The 19,999-nt window shown below is 40.3% G+C and overlaps 1 protein-coding gene across 1 annotated transcript in view; it reads right to left on the bottom strand.

Moving 5' to 3' along the window:
• Positions 1–785: 785 nt before the first annotated feature.
• LOC105194251 (death-associated protein kinase related) overlaps positions 786–19,999 on the bottom strand; it is a 147,844-nt gene continuing 128,630 nt past the window's right edge. Inside the window, exons 4-6 of the mRNA XM_026136768.2 lie at positions 14,853–14,979; positions 12,245–12,473; positions 786–6,233 (exon numbers count right to left, since the gene is read on the bottom strand). Coding sequence (XP_025992553.1) covers positions 5,144–6,233; positions 12,245–12,473; positions 14,853–14,979 — 1,446 coding nt within the window. The 3' untranslated portion in view covers positions 786–5,143. The remainder of the gene's footprint in view (positions 6,234–12,244; positions 12,474–14,852; positions 14,980–19,999) is intronic.

The following is a 19,999-nucleotide window of genomic DNA, read 5'->3' as shown; positions in this document are numbered from 1 at the left end:
AATTTATTTGATTTCAAGAAGCGACATAATTAGCCTTTATTAAAGTAAATAAATTATTTGTTCAAATTAATTTGTTTAATTTAAATAAATAATTTTTTAATTGAAAGTACTGACAGAAATATAAAAAATAATTTAGTATAGTATTTTGATTTTTGAAATACTTACATTTTCTTCATTTGAAAAAAGATTAGCGTTGTATAACCAAACTATTTCTTTAATTCTGATAAAAAGAATAATTCAAAAATTTTTTTAAATCAAAGAAACTTTTCCTTAATCGTACAGCACTGCACAAATTTCTTTAAGTCAAATAAATTTTTCATGATTCGAAGAAACTTTTCTTTTTGGGTGTATATAACTAGTGTAACGTGTGTGAAAGTAGCCTTTCGCTAGGCAACCCGTTCAGCATGGATGCATGTGAAGAAAACGACGCCTAATTAAGGTTGTCAACTCGGAAAAATTTACGAATATTTTAGAAAGTAAACGGTTTTTTTCCATTTTTTCTTGCCATATTTTTGTTTTAAGATGATATTACCTTTATTGTTCTTTACATCAACGGTTTTAAAATTTCTTTTATATTTAAAGGCTTTAATAAGTATTTTATCAATAAAATACGTTATTATTTATATTTTAATACAGTCGTATTTTATTTTGTAAATGGAAAAAATCAAGTTTTTTTTTAATTTTATTTTTCTGGAAATTAGAAATATGCTTAAAACAAATGTTATTGAAAAATCAGCATTGCGTAAGAGATAGGTGGGAATGGGTAAAAAGAAACTTACACGTGATTTTGAACGTATTTGTTGCGTTTATTTCGTACTGTATTATTAAAATTAATACAATGACAGAAGTATTTACAGAAGGTTTTTAGCAGCTACATGCGCGATCGCAATCTTCGCATTTAATTATTAATAGTGTAATAATAATAGCATAATATAATATAATAATATATAATAATTCTATTGAATATAATATAATAATAATAATAATAATAATAATAATAATAATAATAGAGAATATATCGGGCAGTGCGGCGCGTCCGAGTCGCACGGAAGGCGAGAGCCGACGCGTTTCTCCGCGGGTCTCAATTAACGCGAAGAAATGAAGCGAAAACGGATTAATTCTGACTAATGATATATATCACAAAGAAGAAAATAAATAACCGCGAATTCACCGCGAGAGAAGCCAAACCGACTCTCCCGGATCGCGCCGCCCTCGCCCATCGTAGCAAAATTGTATTTTACAGGTCTCTTCCGCTCTTTGATTCTCGGAGACGCATCCTAAAACCAGGAGGGATCACATCCCCCGACATATATACGCGCGCACATGCGTCTCGAGAGGAAATGCACGCGTTAGAATTGTGCGTGTACGCGGCTTGTCCGCGTGTGCGTCCGCTGCGTCATATTATACTTTACAGATCCGATGATGTTAACGAACCTTCGGTGGCTTTCGTATCGATCAAGAGACCACCGTGATCTGAAAGGCTTTTATCGGGCGAATAGTCGCCTCGGTCCACGAGGTCGAAAGGTGAAAGTGTTTGGGCCTCTGCTCGATTCCGCGCATGACGATTCGAAGCAATCGATGATCGAAGAGAAGACTAAACATCACAACATTTTCGCTTCGCGAGATACTCTAAGGGAGGTGCTGCTTTCACATCCCCAGTGAATTAAGATTTAAGGCAAAATTTGACATTTTCATAGTCTAAATGAGTAGAAGCCCTCGAAATAGTCAACGTATCAAAAGTGCGCTCGAAGAGAACTACAAAAAACCGTATAATCGCGATCGCGAGCAATGCAGAAAGAAATTCGGGAGTGTTGCTAAAAATTTCGTCGCATCGAGATACTAGTTATGTATATATTTTCTGGGGAAAATTCCACGTTCTCGCGGATCCCGTGCAAAGAGATATACAGATTCACGGTTGGACGAGCCTCTCGTGCCGCTCGGAAGCCGAGGCTCGCCGACCAAGTCCGTCATTTTTGCAGCGCTCTCTCGTCCGCTCTTCTTTCTTTCTTTCTTTCTTGTCTCGCACGACGCGAAGACACAGGTCGCTCGTTAGTGTCTCGCCAACGAGCGTGTGTCCGCGGCGAAATGAACGAAAATTAGAGGCGCGAAAAAAGGGGGAGCGAGCGTGAGAAAGAGGACGGAACGTGTTTATGACTAGCATTCGTTGCGCTACGCGAGCGAGCGAACGAGCGAGCGAGCGAACGACTCGCGCGTTTCAATTTGCGCACGATGATGAATTCCATGGATAAATAAGTTTGCATATGTACAATTTTGATTTGCGCGTCCACGAGAGCCTCGGAGAGCAGACGAGGTCGGCCTTCTTTTTTTTTCTCTCCTTTTCTTTTACAAATAACGAAGAATTTTGAAGTAACGGAAGAAGAGAAGATGTTGACTCATAAAGCAATGTTTAACTTTCGGTGGAACTAGATGGGGTGTGACATATTTCAGCAAGATATAAATTCCTATAACCTTTTATTTTCTTTTTGCTTTAATAAAAGATTGAAGAGTTCAATCCCATTTTATTATTTTGTTTTATTTTTCATGGTTCACCATGTTGATTTTTTTTCATCTGATTCCCGGAAGATCAACGGCACGATTGAGAAAGATATTTAACAGGGAAAATGTATATACGTGATACATACGGCCTATAGAAAAGTGGTTCCTTCTTCCTAACGTGCATAAGAGAACTAAGAGTTTTCGATGGTACAAGTTCACTGATATCTGAAGGACTCGGCCCTGCATTGTTCATCTCCTCCGCCGAGGTATTCCGGTCCAACTAACTAGAATTAGAGACACCTAAACGGCTCATCTAGGCTCTCAATTTTGATCCCTCGTGAAACCGCGCGCAATTAAGGCACTCTTCTTAACATTTCAGACGTACATTCTCTCCCTGCTGAGTGCATCACAGTCTCGTGACTCGGAAAGCCTTGCCGCGCGTACCGGACAAGTAAAAACATAGGCACTGGCGACGTACGCCGTGTTAGCGCACACGCATCGTGATTTCCCTTAAGGAAGGCACCGAAATGTATTTAACTGGATTGTCGCTGTCGATCGTTGGGTTTAGCCCGACGACCGATTGATATGGCGATTCGTTCCGACGGAATCGCGTGCGACGCATCGAGATACTATCGCTGGCGTTGCAGAATTTCCTTTTCTACTTATGTCAAGAATCGATCATTCGAATTCCGACAGGTGTTTTCGAAACAAATGCGGGATTGACAATAAAGCGTAACTTTTATCAATTTATTGATACACGAAAGTGTCCGTTTGTTACAAGACAATTCGGGTGACTTTGAAGTCATTGCATATTTTTCATGGATATCAAATAACGATAGACTCTAAAGTATTATTTCTACGTAATACTCTAACGAGGGAAACGTTCTTATTGTTGAAGAAAGAATCTGTTGATAACGCGAAAAATGTGTATATCCTTTATTGATAAATAGAGCGTATTAATCTAACATTCTGTGAAGAATATATAAAGTCACTGATAGATTGTTAAGAAAACATAGGTCTTATTAAGATGAAAATTTCTAATTCATTAAAATTCTCTCGTAGCAAACGTGTCAAAAATCAAAAGTTAAGCGAAACTATAACGTCATTTTGAGCAAACCTGCAACGCGCCGCGGCTCGGTGCATGCACACGCGATGCAGCTCGAAAGGTCAGTCTATCGATAACGGCAGCCTAAGAGCGCTATTTTGTCGTTCAACGTCTCGATTTCGAACGCGTCCTTCACCTCTGTATACACATCATCGGACAGTGACGGCGGGATCCGTCGGGATTGTCAGAGAGTGGCCATCGATTCATAATGGACTGACTATCCTCGTCTGCGGCGGAACGCGTTCCACTCATAGTCCAGAGTCCAGTGTTGATGCGATGACTCCGTATAATCTTTTCCCTCGGATTTCCGCCGTCGCCACCCCAGCGCGAGACCACCCCTATGTAATCGGCGCGTCGTAACCGCAACCGCAGGCACTTTCTCGCAAGCCACACACACACTCGCGACTCGCTCTTCTATCACTCGTACCTTCTCTGATTTCTCGAATATGTACATCAAGACCACCCTCTTCGAAGCCGCTCGCTTCCACGAAGAGTCAACACACGCATGCACGCACGCACGCATCCATACACACGTGTATACGCATTCACATGCTCTCTCACCTGTATTTACAACAGTCGTTTGTTCGCTTTGATATGATACAAGCTACGATCTCTCGTTCGGCACCTTCGCGAAGGCACGCGTATATGTATGTAGATAGGCGTCGTACACGTAGGATTCCGCGCGCGACACGCTTCGCACGCGGCTACGTTGCACGACTCGCATAGCCGTGCGCACGCTCTTTACAATCGGTCTCGGGTTCCCGAGAAGTCCGGCGAAAGTCGGGACAGGGGCTTCGAGAGGCTGTTCGAGGATTCTGGAGATCAGGCTTGGTGCAAGGTTGCTACGCGCAACTTTTTTTTTCTTTGCTCGCTGCGAAATACTGCTTAATATTACATGTATCGAGTTACAGGATGCCGCTTCGCAGACTCTCCTGATCGAGTTGTTTTTCGAATGTTTTCATCTCTATCGTTGCATCGAGTTTCCTCGCAAAAGTAAAGAAGAAATAAGAATACGCTGTATACCTCATGCTACCATTTTGCATTTCCCTAACGCTATCACAGCATTATGCGCCTCACGAAAAATAAATTCAGAAATAGTTTCTCTTTTTCTTACAACTGTCGCATGTGATTTTGATGTCGCTCTCGATCTTGCTATCCTACCCCGCAACGATCAAAGGAATCCGAATATATTTTTCACAAAGCTCATAGTCCTATACTCTTATAGAAAGAGGTGCAATCCTGAACCATCCTAAGAATCTTCTCTGACGTCACAGCCTTCGCAAATCTCGAGGAACTTTGCTCGTCTCGTCCCACCTAATCCTTCGTTCCCTCGGGCACACCTCGTTGCTCGAAAAAAAACCTCCCGCCTACTCTTCGCGTCACTGTACACGTGTGAGATACTTTACGATATGTACAATCGCCTCGCGACTTTCCAACTCTCGATCTCTCTCGGCAGCTCCTCGAGAAGGTCGGAGACGTACGTCCACCTGCGCGCGAATATAATTCAACGCCGACACCTGGCGGCGCACAGCTGGACGTGTCTTACGAGGCCTCGTGCACCTGAAACCGCCGAATCCGCGCCTGTACCGACTCGCACTGTACCTCGCTGTACCTGGTATATCGGCCAGCGCGTACAGGTTCCCTAATGACCACTAGGTTACCGCCCCGCTCGCGAAGCGCCTCGAGACCGGCCTTGCTGTTACCGCAACCGCCACCGCCACCGCGCAACGCCGTCGCCGTCGACGTCGTCATCGGGATCTTCGCGATCTTCGTCGCGCCGGACGAGGTCTCCGACGTGAAGCGGCTGAGCGCTTTGCTGACGACGCCGCTACACTCGCGCGGCCACACTCTGGCGGTACGATGATGATGATACCTCTGTTCCCACCTGTCGGCGGTCGCGTCGGCGGCGGTGAACGGAAAGCTCGCTCTACCCTGACTCTTACCGTACAGAATAAAATCGAGGGAGTCGTCCGAGTAGATGCTGCTGCGATCGCTCGAGCTGTCGGTCGAGATCTCGGACACGGTGTCGCTACCGCTGTCGCTGCACTGCTGCTCGGCCTCACCGAGGATGAACACGGGCGTACACTTGAACACCTCGCCACTGCCGGCCGGCATCGTGTGCGTGGCAGTGGCGCGACGTTGTTGAACGCCTCCGCCGCCGTTGGACGGTGACGGTTCGATGATCACGATCTCCGGTACAACGCTACCGGAGAACTTTCGCGCCAGCGAGTCCATGTTCCTCTTGAAGGTATCCCTGCGGTCCGGGCTCAGCCCGAATCTGATGGGCTTGGACAATGATCTCGAGGCCGAGTACAGGTTCTCCGTGTGGGAGGAGATGGCGCGAGTGCCCGCCGCCGGTTTGGAAATCTCTGCACTGTGGCATAGACTGGTCGTGGACGACCGTTGCTGCTTCTCACCGTCGCTCTTCGGTGTGGACAAGGCCTGACCTTGATTGGCAATCGGCAGTTTCGACGAGGTGTTATCCTCCTGCGGAGGATTCGTCGTCGTCGAGGAGTCGAGGATGTCCGCGGGACTATCGTCTGACGAGGGACACGTCGTCGGGGACGCCAACGGCTGCTCGAACATGTTGAACCAGGGATGTTGGAGACATTCGGTCACCGTCAGACGTTCGCTGCGAACAGACAAGAATCGCTTGCTTGGAGAGAACCGTTTTCAATACTTTCGCAATACTTTACATTTTTTTAGCATTTTTTTTTTTTAATTAAACTTTCAATTCGTATAGTAATGTCGTCAATATTGGCATAGTCCTCCTAAAGTACCTCCTTATTCTTCGGAAACTAAACACTGTATTAATATGGATAAAAAACAGTAAGTGCTGCTTAAAGAAATAGAAAGCTATAATTCATACATATAGTCATAGCTTTTTGCTATATAAAATCTGCTAAAAACAAAAAGTGAAAATAAAATTTGCACAATTTAAACAACAATGAGTATATTATTGATAATACATTAGGTAACTTGACATGTTTGTGTAGCTTTCTAAAACTGTTTTGTCTTCATATCGTAATGTGGTTTAGAACATAAAATCGTTGTGCAACATAAAGTGGTACATTCTTCCGTGAGAACAGACAATAATTATGAAATTTTCAACTTTAATGTTAACAAATGTTTCGTTTTTTTTTTTTTTTCATATTTTCTTTAATACCTTAAGATAAGAAAAATAGCTTAAGACGCGACAAATTCACGTATATACTAATATAATACGTGCTAAAGAAACATATAGTTCTAGCCTTTTCATTCAATTATTAGCCTTTTAATTTTGTTTAATATATATAAATATATAAATATATTTTATTTTATAGTTAATTCTTTTCCTGCGGGGCCGTGTCTGAATTCTTACTGTCTACTGTGCCAGTTACGAGGCTCAATTTTTCAGACACTTTTTTTAGATTATATTGCAAAAACATTAATTATTACAAAATACGAAATAGTATTATAAAAACTGCTATATCATCTAAAAGAAAACACTTTCTAGTTTATATTCATGTCGATAGACTTTCAGCTTTTGTTTAAGAAATATTATTCGAAAACAAAGTATGCCAGTATTGATGACTTTTCTCTACTTCTGATGATTTCCCGTTAGAATGCTGAAGATAAAGAACTTGATGTGATTATGTTACAGTAAAGTTGTTATTATTATTCTAGTGCACGCGCAGCGTTCTTGAACAAATATATTCTAACAACAGGCTCGTTCCGCGAACGACTACGTTGTCGTCCTCGTTAACTCGAGGAGCGAGAGAGTCAAAGGGTTAAGAGACCCGTCGCATAAACGACCTCCGCTAGGCGGACCGGAGCATTTATCGACGGTGGCCATCATCGTGGCGGTCCCGTCGGGAGGCTTTCGCGTTGCTATTTCATACGCGTATCGCGCGGCCTGCGCAGAAACCATTACGTTAGCTGACGTATCAGTAGACTTCCGGCATACAGAACGGCGCAGGATATCTTCAATAACGGGGCAACGAATTGCGTAACACATAAATGCCGTGGAATGCCAGCCTGAAGGAGATACTAAAAGTGCTTTAGAGGGTCCCCTTAATTCTGGGATCCTCAAAAAAGACCGAGTAAAAAGTGTTCACAAGCGAAATACTGCGTCACCCTCTCGCATTTACATTGTCAAGTCCAAAAGGCGAACGGCAAATTGTTGGACGAAGTCTTCTACTAAGTATAGTGATGTAATAATTTTATGAAGCGGCACGCAATTTGATAGACAAACTCTTGACTAAAATTATCTACACAGCAAATGGAATTTGGTTGCATAAATTTGAAATTTATCTAGTATTATATTTTATATTATTCTTCGAAAGAGAGAGAGTAAATTCTTTTTTTTTCAGCATGTGATAATCAGTTTTTCTAAAATTTATGGTGTGTATATTAAGTGTGTATAATTATCAAGAAAATATTCTTTGTTAAAGAAAATGGTTGTCAGTTACGAGAAGAAGAAAAGTAAATTGAGTAACATTGATATTTTTCTGTGTGAAGTATAATGAGCAATGCCAACAAGTTTTGACACTGTAACGACTGGTTTGAACATGTAATGATTTTTATGATCTGATAAAATTATTTTTTGTATCCTAAATTATTAAATGCTTCAGCGAAACTATTCTTTTCATGTATTATTAAATGTATCAAAAATTTTAGCTACAAAAACAAAAATTCAATCACCGGAATTCTGATTGGAAAGAATACATTTACTTTGTATGTATTTCATTTTGATAATTAAAATATTTTTCTCAATGTAATATATATAATGATCACCGTGATCGCAAGAGCAGATCACGTTTACTAATTAACGTAACAACACTAATTAGTTACGCGATTGTTTGCATGGTTCGAAAGTACAAGTCAAGAATGCAAGAGAATGATTAAGATACGTGAATTTTAACGCGAATGATATATAAACGAACGTAAATTCAACTGCAAATTATTTCCTTCAGTAGCGCATCTCCGAAGTTACGGTGCAGCCCCTTCGAGACTAAACATGGTAATTTGCAGGTCAGCGATGAAAACTGCTCTATTCAACGTCGTCATGACATGACGATAATTCATGCGGGTTCCGCGCGATAAGACCCTGCGCGTTCGCCGGAGAGGAAGGACGCGGATAATTCCGGATAGCGACTTCCTCTCAGCTGTCAGCGCGATAAGGAAACCTACGAGGTTTTTCTTTCTGTCTGTCTCTGTCTCTCTTTCTCTCACACTTTTTCCTTTCAGCGGAACTCGCCTTCCTCGACATCGTTCTTCCCGCTTCGAAGAAAGTCGCCTCGCGAAGCGTCTCGTCGTGACTCGTGGCGCCGATCGTTTTTTCCCCGCTCGCGTATACTCGCGACCGATGACGAGCTCGACGATCGACCGATGACAGTTCCTACCCTCAGGCGAGTTGATAAATGCATCTCGATGGGATTACAGTGTCGCTATTGTGCACGGCTAACTCGCGAAGTACTAAAAGAGGAAGGCGATGTGAACCAAGCGCCATTCGAGGAAGATCGCGCGCGGTTAAAACCGAGAATTTGTGTAACTTAATCCGAAACGCAAAGATTTGCTCTCGCGCATCCGTCTGATTTCTCAAATGTACGTTTGTGATTTTTATTCGCTTTCATGTTACGTTTCGTATAATTGAATGAAAGCCGATACCAGTAACGCGATGAAAGTTAAACCCGAAGCTACAGGATACGTCTCGCTCTTAGAATCCATATAATAAAAAACAGCGATGACGCGAAGCTAGGAGTCTAATGTCCATTTTCACCAATGTAAATTAACTCTGATCTCGGTTTAACTTACTCTTTATCTTTGTTAAAAAAAAGCTAGAAATAGATAAAGGCAGGATATTTATTCAAATTTTGTAAAAGAATTTCCTGAGAATTTTCGGACTTTCCAGAAATTTTATTCAAAATTTCAGATAAGATTGTAGAAACTTCTTTATTACAGCTTTGAAGTGAATTCATTTTATTACACCTTTTAATGTTCCTTAAATAAACAATCGCAAGAAAAGTCATTTAAACTTTTAATATTAAATTTGAGAAAATGCTAAAAAGAAATAATATAGCATATAACAATATGTGTCTGTAAAACGAATTCTAATTCGCCAGAAATACGGAATTCGAAATGTGATCGATTACATTCTCATGTAATTAACACTCTCATTTTTAATAAAAATTTTTAATAAAGATTCTACGAAAATATACATGAATGTATATAATTATCGCTAATCGATTTTATATTCGAGAAAAAATGATCGAATAAACAATTTTGTTTGAAAAAGAAATAGAATTTAAATTTAAAGGTAAAATTTCCAATATTTCCTTAAGAGCTAATAAAATTTCCAAAAATTTCGAGGACAAAAAACAAATTCTCTGAAAATACCAGTTTTCCTCAATAGTTAACACCTTGTAAAGAGTAAATTAAACCGAGATCAAAGTCAATCTGACGGGAATGGATCATAAAAAAGACGTTCCAGCGATAACTTCGCAGAAACGCGAAGAGACCGTTGCGAATTTCTCACGGGCTTTCTCTCGAAAGGACGCGGCACGATCAGATGTCACAGCTATCACCGGGCGCAGCGTGACCCACTGTTACCAAATCGCTCCTAGCAATGCCCGATAGATCATTAGTATCATTACCGTCGCCCGATGTCATAATCTCGGTTACAGCACGGGTTGTCGCGCCGCCCGCGACGATACGTCTACGTGACGCGATTGTTTTCGTTCTAGGAAATCGGCCGACATACCGACATAACTAACAATGTAATCGACGCGGCACGGACGCGCGTTTCGCGTGCTATCTTCTTTCGCTTCGAAGTAAGCGCCGGACGTTCTCGGTAAATCGCCGCAGCCTTCGGCGAAGGAATTATTTTCACCGGTCCAGGAATGCTCGCGCCGATTCTGTGGTAACGCGCTCGCCGACACCCGCCTCGACGAGCCCGGCGACTTAAAGGCGAGAACTTGAAAACGCCGATCGACCGAGCGATACGATGCGGGAATTGCGACATGGGTGCATAGCGTACAATAATTTGCAGCGACGACATCTCGATCGCGCCGGGACAACGAATGGAAATCTTTTCGTTGAATCAAGTGGAGTATATGAAGATAAATGGCGTCGAAGTGACTCGTCACGATGATCAATGAATCTCGCTGTGAATCTGCGTCGCCACACGGTTGACGCTACACGCTTTATTTCGCGGCTTTAATCGCATCCGAGTATTAAATTCCACGAATCCATCTCTTCTTGTTTACTTTGACTTCCGCACCGATATGCGAAAGTATGTATGGAAAGAACGGTTTCGCTGAGAGGTATCTAAAGAAGCAATTATAGAAAGCAGTTCTAAAAATAATTTTGTTGGCCCATCATGCAGGAAGGACGTAATTATGAAGGACGTTTAAGCATGATGAGCGATGCTGCAAAAAGTTTTGAACATTTTAGGGGCCAGTTTGCGTAATTACATATCCAACATAATTATTTTCATAATCCAAGAAGATTATTTTTAGATCTGTAGCTAAATTTTTAGATATACAGAAAAACAGAATATTCTGTTTTAATATTTTTATTTTCGAAATAAATTTTTTAATTATTAAATATTAAAATGAGATTATATGTACAGCGTTAAACGGACATAATTTCTTTATACATCACTTTGTTTCATAGTTTTATTAAGAAAACACATTTTCATTATTCAACAATAATTTTCATGATTAAAGAGGGAAAAATGGATAAAAAATAACATTTTCAACAAAATCAGGAGTTAGAATTTTATAATACTATTATCATAAAAATAATCATATATTATGTTCTTTATTTAATTATCCTTCCGCCAGTACACATGAGTCTGAAACAGGTTTTAGGTGGGTCGATGAATTTTATTAGGTTAGACGTTAGACCACTTAAAAAGACCCACCCACAAAAATCCATTCAATGCAATCATTTTTTTATAAGTTATAAATTAAAATTCATTCATAATAGAATTATCAATTGAATAGCGAATTTTGTTAATCATTAGTGGATTATAAAAAATAAAAACGCATAAAATCCCAAAAATTCCACTTTTTAAAAAAGATCCGGGTTCTTTTTTAACTTTCAAAGACGTCCTATATAAAATAACAATCAACTTTTCCTTTTATTCATGATTATTAAAACAAATATTTAATAAACAATTTTCATCAAAATATGAAATCATAACTATGAAATCATTAACTATAATGTTCCTTAATTTTTTCAGTCTTTCTTCTGAAAGTCTACTTTTAGATAGGAAAAATAGCGACGTGACAGACCCATTGTATAAGCTATGAGTGTTGAAAAACTGTACGCAAGCGGAGGACTATAACATTGAAGTAAAAACATAAAATTTCGTTGAAATTTTAGATTATCAAATTTTTTAAAAAAGATTGAATTACTCAAGATGTAACCAAGATTATCATTGTTTCATATAACATGAACAAGAATATAATTTCTTGCTTATTGTATATGAAACAATAATTGCTAAGTAGAATATATCAGTTTTAATTAGATACTGTTTCTTTCTGTGTGCTTTAGCAAAATCGTTCTTTCCGTATACGTATTTTAATTTTATTAATAAAATGATTACGTCTATTGCGAACATTATAATTATACCTGAGGAGTTGGTTTGACACTTACTTTGGGTCCTTAACCATGAGTTTGCGCATGAGATCGCGCGCCTCCTCGGAGACGTCCTCGAAGAGATCGTCGGGGAAGTCCAGGCGACATCGGCTGATGTTGCAGAAGGTCTCTTGCTTGGTGTCCCCGCCGAATGGCGAGCATCCCGTTAGCAGCACGTAGAGCAGCACGCCAACGGACCACATGTCGGTCGCCAGGCTGATCGGTTCGTAATTCAGAACCTCCGGGGCTAAGACACACACGGCAGATGAGCCGTTATTATATCGTAGTGAGATCCTGTGGTGCATCGAACGCTAATGCTCGTTGAGATGCGTGTATATGTAAGCGCGAGAGCAAACGCGCGCGCGCGCGCGCGAGTCCCGGTAATTAAATTCGAAAAAAAGGAGATAACATCCCTTCTTTCCTCTCGCCTTTCTGCCATTACGTCGTCGCGACCGTTATTACGACGCGCCGCCGATGCTTAATGGAGCCACGCGTGTTCCTCAACGGGATAATAATAATTGTAACCATGGACGTCGTGTTGGGCCCCGAGCGTGAACTAGGTAATCGCCGCGATACACGTGGAACTGCGGTTGGCTTCGTTCATCGCGTAATAGTCGCTTTGTATCGGCTCGCTTCCGACCGAACCGCGCCACGGTTTTTCCACGCCCTCACCTCCACCTCAGCGTTGTCTATTCAGCTTAATCGCCGCGAAGATCCTCGCGCCTTCTGTTTTTTTTTATCGTGCGAATGGTTTCTGCTAATTTCTGCGAATGAAAATCTCAGAGCTGATGCTAATCGACCGATTAAACCTCCACGGACGGGGAAGTAACGGAGTTTCCCGGTTCCCAATTAAGGACGATCTCTTCTCCTTTCTCTTTTATTCGGCAGCGCGATACGTGATTTTCAAGTTACTCTTTCGGTTAATCTTTGTGAGAGGCAACGGTTCTTTTTTCCAGAACAATTTCAGTTGATTTAGTAAGCATCGAGGATACAACCGGGACAGCTCGAGACTTCCCGACCTTCTCCGTGGGAGATTATCGTGTCTCGCTATTACCTAACACCTTCGTCCACTTAGGGCATGACCGTTAGACGGTAGTGCGATGTAATTGCGATGGTGATCGGTTGCGAGGATCGTAAAAGGGCCCTCCTCCTAGCTGAACCAGTGCACAGAACCAACCACGTGCGATTCTTAGCTGCGAAGTGGCTTGTTCTGTTCAATTATGCAACGCGCCCGTTTCCCCTAATGGAACTACGCAGCGCAGACCGTACGAACGATTTCTCAGCATTAAACAGATCGCAAGTGTGTAACGTACAAACGTGCGACCCCGCCGCACTCCGATCGACTTTCGAGGCTGAAAACCACCGGCACGCACATGTTCACCGTCCGTATATAGCGTCGCGTCAAAACGGGCTCGCTGGATCAGGGTTGCGGACTTGTCGTCCTCAGTAATACGCACAGGTCCAATGTATTGGGTGAGTGTAAAAGTTTTGATTTTAAATAGATTTTGTAACTAACTTTTTTTTATGCCGAAAGGCGGTCGGGTCTGTCAACTTTTAATCCATCAGCAACTTTTTCTGTCGATTTATACCCAATAAATTGTATACGTCATCAATATCAAAAGGTTATCCGGAACGTGATGTCTTCGAGGTCGAAATCACTTCTTTTAAATTTAGCAAACTATCTTTTGCACAAGGTTTGACAGTGTGTTTAACTTAATAACATTCAGTGGGTTTTATTGATTTGAGTTATAAACCCATTTTTTTAAATTTACTTAAAAAAAAACCATAAAAATCCATTCTATGAAATAATTTTTTTCGTTTTTTTTTTTCAGAAAATTTAAAAAATTGTTTAATTTATTTTTATTTTTATTCTGTTTTCAAATATTAATTGCAGTTAAAAATTCCATCTTTTAAATATTTTTTTAGCAAATTTATAAAAAAAATTTACTATACGGAACGAACATTTTAAGACCTCACACATGATGGAATCAGTTTTATCAAAAAATAAATTGAATAAAAAATGATCGATTTGGCATGGAATACTTCTTATACATATATATGTACGTATATTTATTATACATATATATTAAAAAATAAAATTAATATTAATTTATAATAAAATTATCAATTAAATAACGAATATTTTATTAACCATTAAGGAATTATAAAAAATAAAAGCTCGAAAAGACCAACAAAATCCCTACTGCCTGAACTAGTCTTCTTCTTTAAACTTTGTTTATTAATGAAAGGTTAAACATTGTATTACAGTAATAGATATCTGGAGCATCAAGTTCCATTACATTTTCCAACGTTCATTTGCTTGCAAATTAGTACGAAATAGGAAGTATAATAAAAAATAATAAGCCTGCCAATAAGAGTACAATAAAAAAACGAAAACTACATCCAAACTTTTGCACTCACTCAATATTAGAGAAACGCGCAGACGTCGAGTAGGATTGCGAGAACTCGGGCATTTATCACTGACGGATTGGCGGCGAGAGTCCTTCCACCTCGGTCGCGTTTCACGATGACGAGCGACGTATAGCGACGTATTCGGAGTCCATTACTCAAGTCGAAACGAAAGGAAACTGCGTTCGCGGAAGAGTCGTGTACCGAGTATACTCACCGACATAGTCGGGCGTGCCCAAAATCTCTCGTATATCCGCTCCATGACTGATGTACCGCGATATGCCGAAGTCGCATAGCTTTACGTCGCAGTCCGGAAATTCTCCAGTAAGTACCAAGTTCTGCGGCTGAAACATCAGAAGGCAAGAGATTCGGTTAAAGCTGATTGGCTCTGTTATTTGACGGGAGAAAGACCGTTATTAAAATAAGATTGCCGCGGAGACGCGATCGTAACTGTTTTAACTGTACATTTGTACGCCATGCGCATGCAATTTCTCGAAATTTCTTTAAAGATAGTCCGAGGGCGTGACCTACGGAAACGCAAGCGAGAGAGAAAAGGGAAAAGAAGCGCGAGCAGGTTTTATCTCGCGGTGATCTCCGCGCGACAATGCCAATTTCCTGCCGCGAGATAATATGGAGAAAGTAAAGCTTCCTTTCAGAGTAGGACGGTCGCATGACGATTGCTCTCCGGAATATTCCCCCCCGTTAACACGGATACAAAGCGACCCTGGGTATACTTTCGTGGTCTCGGTCAATTATCAGAAGCACGCAAGCGAGCGAGCGATCGCGAGCAAAGCCGCAACACTTTTTCTACATCGGACAGTACTTGAGGAATTTCGGCGCCATCATGCAAGTATAGCAGCAAATTGCACGCGTTATATAATTACAGATATATATATCCTCCTTTCGAAGGTAGAAACACACGTTCGTGCGATACCATTAGTTTACGACCTGCAGTTTAATCTTATCTCGGGCCTGGCCCTTCACACCGGATCTCACACACCTCGGCGGAATTTTAATTCGAGTTCTAATTATCGAGAGAGACCCGCGCCGCTTCGAACGGAGTTTCGAAAAATAATAACTTCCGCGTCGACTGCGCGCGATAGAGATTTTTGCCGTGGCGCCGCGCCGGTGGATGATTAATCTTCGGAACGGGGCGAGGCGAAGAAGGAAAGCGCGCGCGCGCGCGCGCGGTATTCCTTTTTTTTCGATGATCAGGTGGAAGAAAGGCAAACGAACGTCCACATTACAATAACATGAGTCTCGCGTAGGCGTCATCGCGCGAGGCACAATATGCCTGGGACGTAAATGATTCCGCGATAAGAAAGGTCGTCGCGCGGCCTAGGTGCAACTCTCGTGCCCACATGACATCGTTTCTTCCTCACCCCTCCTCCCCTCGCGCCAGCTCTTCCCTCAGAAAACAATCGAACAATGCCGAAGGGGCTGCAGATAGCTAGACCGCGGATATTAGAAGCCGCAGACGCGGCCCCGAGTCGTCGTCGGGGAAGAAGAGCGAGAGACGAGAGGAAGCTCGTTGCCCGTCCATTGTCAACGCTCCGTGGTTTACGACCACCTAGGTTGCTCGAGAATTATGTCTTCAGCCGGGTCGCGACTCCTAAACGATGCCATTATCGGCGTGCGCTTTATTAAGGTGAACCACCTGGTCACGACGTTTTACCACGTCGTTTGCTCCCTTCGATTACACGCGCGAGCGAAAGGGAGTTGTTATATTAAATACCTTTAATGAGGCACCGAAGGTTCGTACTGCCGCCGCGATGCAATTCGAACCTTCGGGGAACGGCCGACGACAGCTCTGTCTCGTTCGAATGTTTGCGCGCAGATGTTTGCCATGCAGCTTGCAAAGAACCCTAATGAAAGAGTGCGGATCACAATTACGCTTATGGGAGTGACGAAAGTCGTCGGCCCTGCTGCCCACACAAAAAGAGGAGTTAAAAAGTTAACTCGATTAGGGTGAGAATGAGACGACGTGAAGCTAATGCAAGCCTATTCAACTTTCCTTTATTGCAATACTGTTAATACGACGCAATCATTAATGACACGCAGCTCGTTAAACTGGAAATACCGAGATGCGATAACTCTACGCAGGTAGACGTTTAATAAGCATAAGTATTACAAGCAAATATCTGCAAGGACATCGTCGATCCGTGACTAATTTTAAGTAAAAGTATAAAGGCACTTTAGTGTGGTTTTTATATCCTTATACTTCCGAATCGGGATGAATTATCAAGAACTTGGGTAATTATCATTAACATAATTTTCTGTAATTATGCAGTGTAAGGATAACGACATGTTGAACGAGCGTTCAAGCCATCGAGAAGCGACATAATTAAGAATATATGTGTCATATCTCAAAGCATTAACAAAAATATTAAAATTTTATAGATTCTATTATTATACGTTTGAATGTTTGTGTAAAATTTGAATACAATTTTCTTATAAAGTTTAAGAGATAGTTATTTGATTTTTTGGTTTCCTTTTTATTTTTGTGTAAAATTTTGTGTTTTTGTAGTGCTTATTTGCAAATTTGCTGAGTAAGTAGCATTACGAATTAAATCAAATTTTTTTATATACAATAACACTAATAAATAATCAATTGCAAACGTTCATTTAGCTCCACTTATTTGTTTAAAAATGATGTACGTAAAACCGCTGCGAAATATAATCATTGTGCTGTATAAGCCATTTATAAGTTAAATTATTTATCAGCTGAAATTTTTCCGTCGATTGAGAAGAAAGAAGTCTAATTTTAGCTGGTATTGCACAGCCAAAAGATTCTTAATAAAGATTAAAGACTTGATGCTAAATTCAAGTCGGGTCGTTATCCTTATCACGAGTGATGAATTTGCAAATTTGATCGATGATACCGTTTTTTATTGAGCTGAGTGCAAGAAATTATGATTCATGCCCTTCTCCCCGCAACTTCTGTCCGACCGACGCGAGGTCGATAAATTTAAATAACGTCCGCGGCTTTCGCGATGCAGCTTTTTTGCGCGTGATTGACGACGGCGCGGAGGCGGAGGTACAAAGGACAGAGGAACACTGACGGCGTGCGATGCATACGAGATGCGATCGAGGACAATTTTCGCAGTAATCGATCGGCTCATCCACACCCGATCGCTACGTCGTATCGAGACGACGTCGACACCACGCTCGAGAAACCCGGCTGCAAACTCCGCTCCCATAATGGTTAATTATGGAAATGTCTTTGTTCCTTATTAGAGCGACTTCCTGGACTCGAAGCGTGATCACTGGATTGATTCCTACGCAACACGCGCGCGCGCGCACGCACGCACCAAAAGGAGAACGCGACGGAGACTACAAATGGTTCTTTGATTTTCCGGTTTCTAGATTACCAACCGTGTTAATTATCCGGAAACCGGATAGCGAAATCTAGTAACGTAATGAGAATTTATTAGCTAATTCACTACCGCGAATATTATCAATGGCGCGTTAATCAGAGTACACGGAAAGAACAATTTTATTGCAGCATCTAACAATTTAGCTACACAGATTGAGAAAAATGATTTTATTATATGAACAAAATTTTATTATATGATTGAATGCATTTTGACGAAATCAAGCAGAATTTCTGGTTATTATAACAGAAATAATAGGACTCGAAATTTTATAATCAAAACATTTGATAAGCTTTACTATAATCCGGTAATTATTATATAAGATTTTTTTGATTTGTTCGTTTTTTAATAAACGTATTGGTTGAATCTACAAGATGTCTAAACAGTGAAACAAGACTTTTTTCAGTAAAGAGAAAAAATAGAAGTATCTTGTTAATTCAATAATAGTATTAATAAAACAAAAGATTAAAAATAAAGACAATAATAAATGTAATTAAATGAATAAAATTTATTTGAATCAACTACATATATTAGTGACACAGCCTGTAACTTGACGTTTAATTGAATCAAACTACGTTTTAATTCATATTACAGCATTTTTTCATTGTAGATACAGATTAGATAATAATTTCATATTGGGCGTTCAAGCATTGCTTCAAACAATTTTAACATTCTAACTAGTTAAACATCCAATATAATTTCTTAAACAATCTAACATAATTATTTTCAGATCAATACTTTAGTAAAACTGTTCTTTCCGTGTAAATAAACAAATATTTTATCAACTCTAGTTATATTTCACTGCTAAAATTTGCTACAATTATTTCACCATGTTTGGCGATAAACTTGGCACAATTCTTGGCAATCTATCAAATATTATCAGTAATGATAGCAATTTCTGAAATATATAATAGGTATACAAAAGAAACATCTTATAAACTGCATAATAAAAATTATCAAGTAGATTATAAAATTTAACTAAACAAATTTTATATTTTATTGCTATAGATATTAATCTTTAACTATATTGATGGGGTACAAATATAGTCTATCGCATACAATTACGCAACTACTTCTCTTAATTGAAACGATTGAATTGTAGTCTAAGATTACTATTATTTAGAAAAAAATATCCTAAAACTAGCGTTGTCGAAAATGAGAAGAAAATCTTTATTTTTAATTATTATATCGAATCAAAAAATCAACTTTTTAAATTTTATCTCATGGTCAGTTAAAACTCTTATCAAAATTTCGGGTACAAAACTACTTTACGAATGCAATTGTGTGGGCCAAATTAACTAGGGTAATTAGGAGTAATCAGAAAAAAACACATGAAATTCTTTGAAATATTACGTTTTCAAAACTACCATTTTAATGGAAATTTCGATACTTTCAGTATATAAAAGCACAATATCAGATCTTAGTTATGCATTCCATATATAAAGGATCCGAAAGTATAAAGGATCTAATAAGCGGAATAAGAATAAGCTCACGGAATTAGAACGACGAAACGTGCAAAAATTGAGAAATTAAGACGGTGTTCCATTTATAACGTTTAGGTAGCCTCGTTCTGGTCAAAATTTCGAAAGAGAGTCGAAACGTAACACAACGAAACCGACCTGCAACCTCGCAGCGTCACGGAGCTGCTTTTGAATCGCATTATTCGTCGTACGTCGAGCTAGCTCATGATGAAGTCCAGTCACGTTCGACTCGTAACTCGGTTTAACGAAACGTAACACACAAACTGAATCCTCGAGCGTGCCGAGTGCCTTTGTTCCATCCACATCCTTTTATAAACGCGCGGAGCGATCGACGCCCGATAAATAATCGCTCCGAATTTCGACAATCACGCGTGTTAAAAATTCAAAATCACGCATCTTTAAACTACCGATCTTTAATTATTCATCTCACTGCGTGCGAGAGCGTGTTATGTACATAAACGTGCGAACGAACCAGCCGTGATTCGTGCAGGGATTCGAATCCAATCTTG

This window comes from Solenopsis invicta, chromosome 9 (genome assembly GCF_016802725.1).
Source record: "Solenopsis invicta isolate M01_SB chromosome 9, UNIL_Sinv_3.0, whole genome shotgun sequence".
In the NCBI taxonomy this organism is placed as follows: Eukaryota; Metazoa; Arthropoda; class Insecta; order Hymenoptera; family Formicidae; genus Solenopsis; species Solenopsis invicta.
The sequence above is the reverse complement of the archived record's forward strand: the minus strand, read 5'-3'. Positions and strand labels throughout refer to the sequence as shown.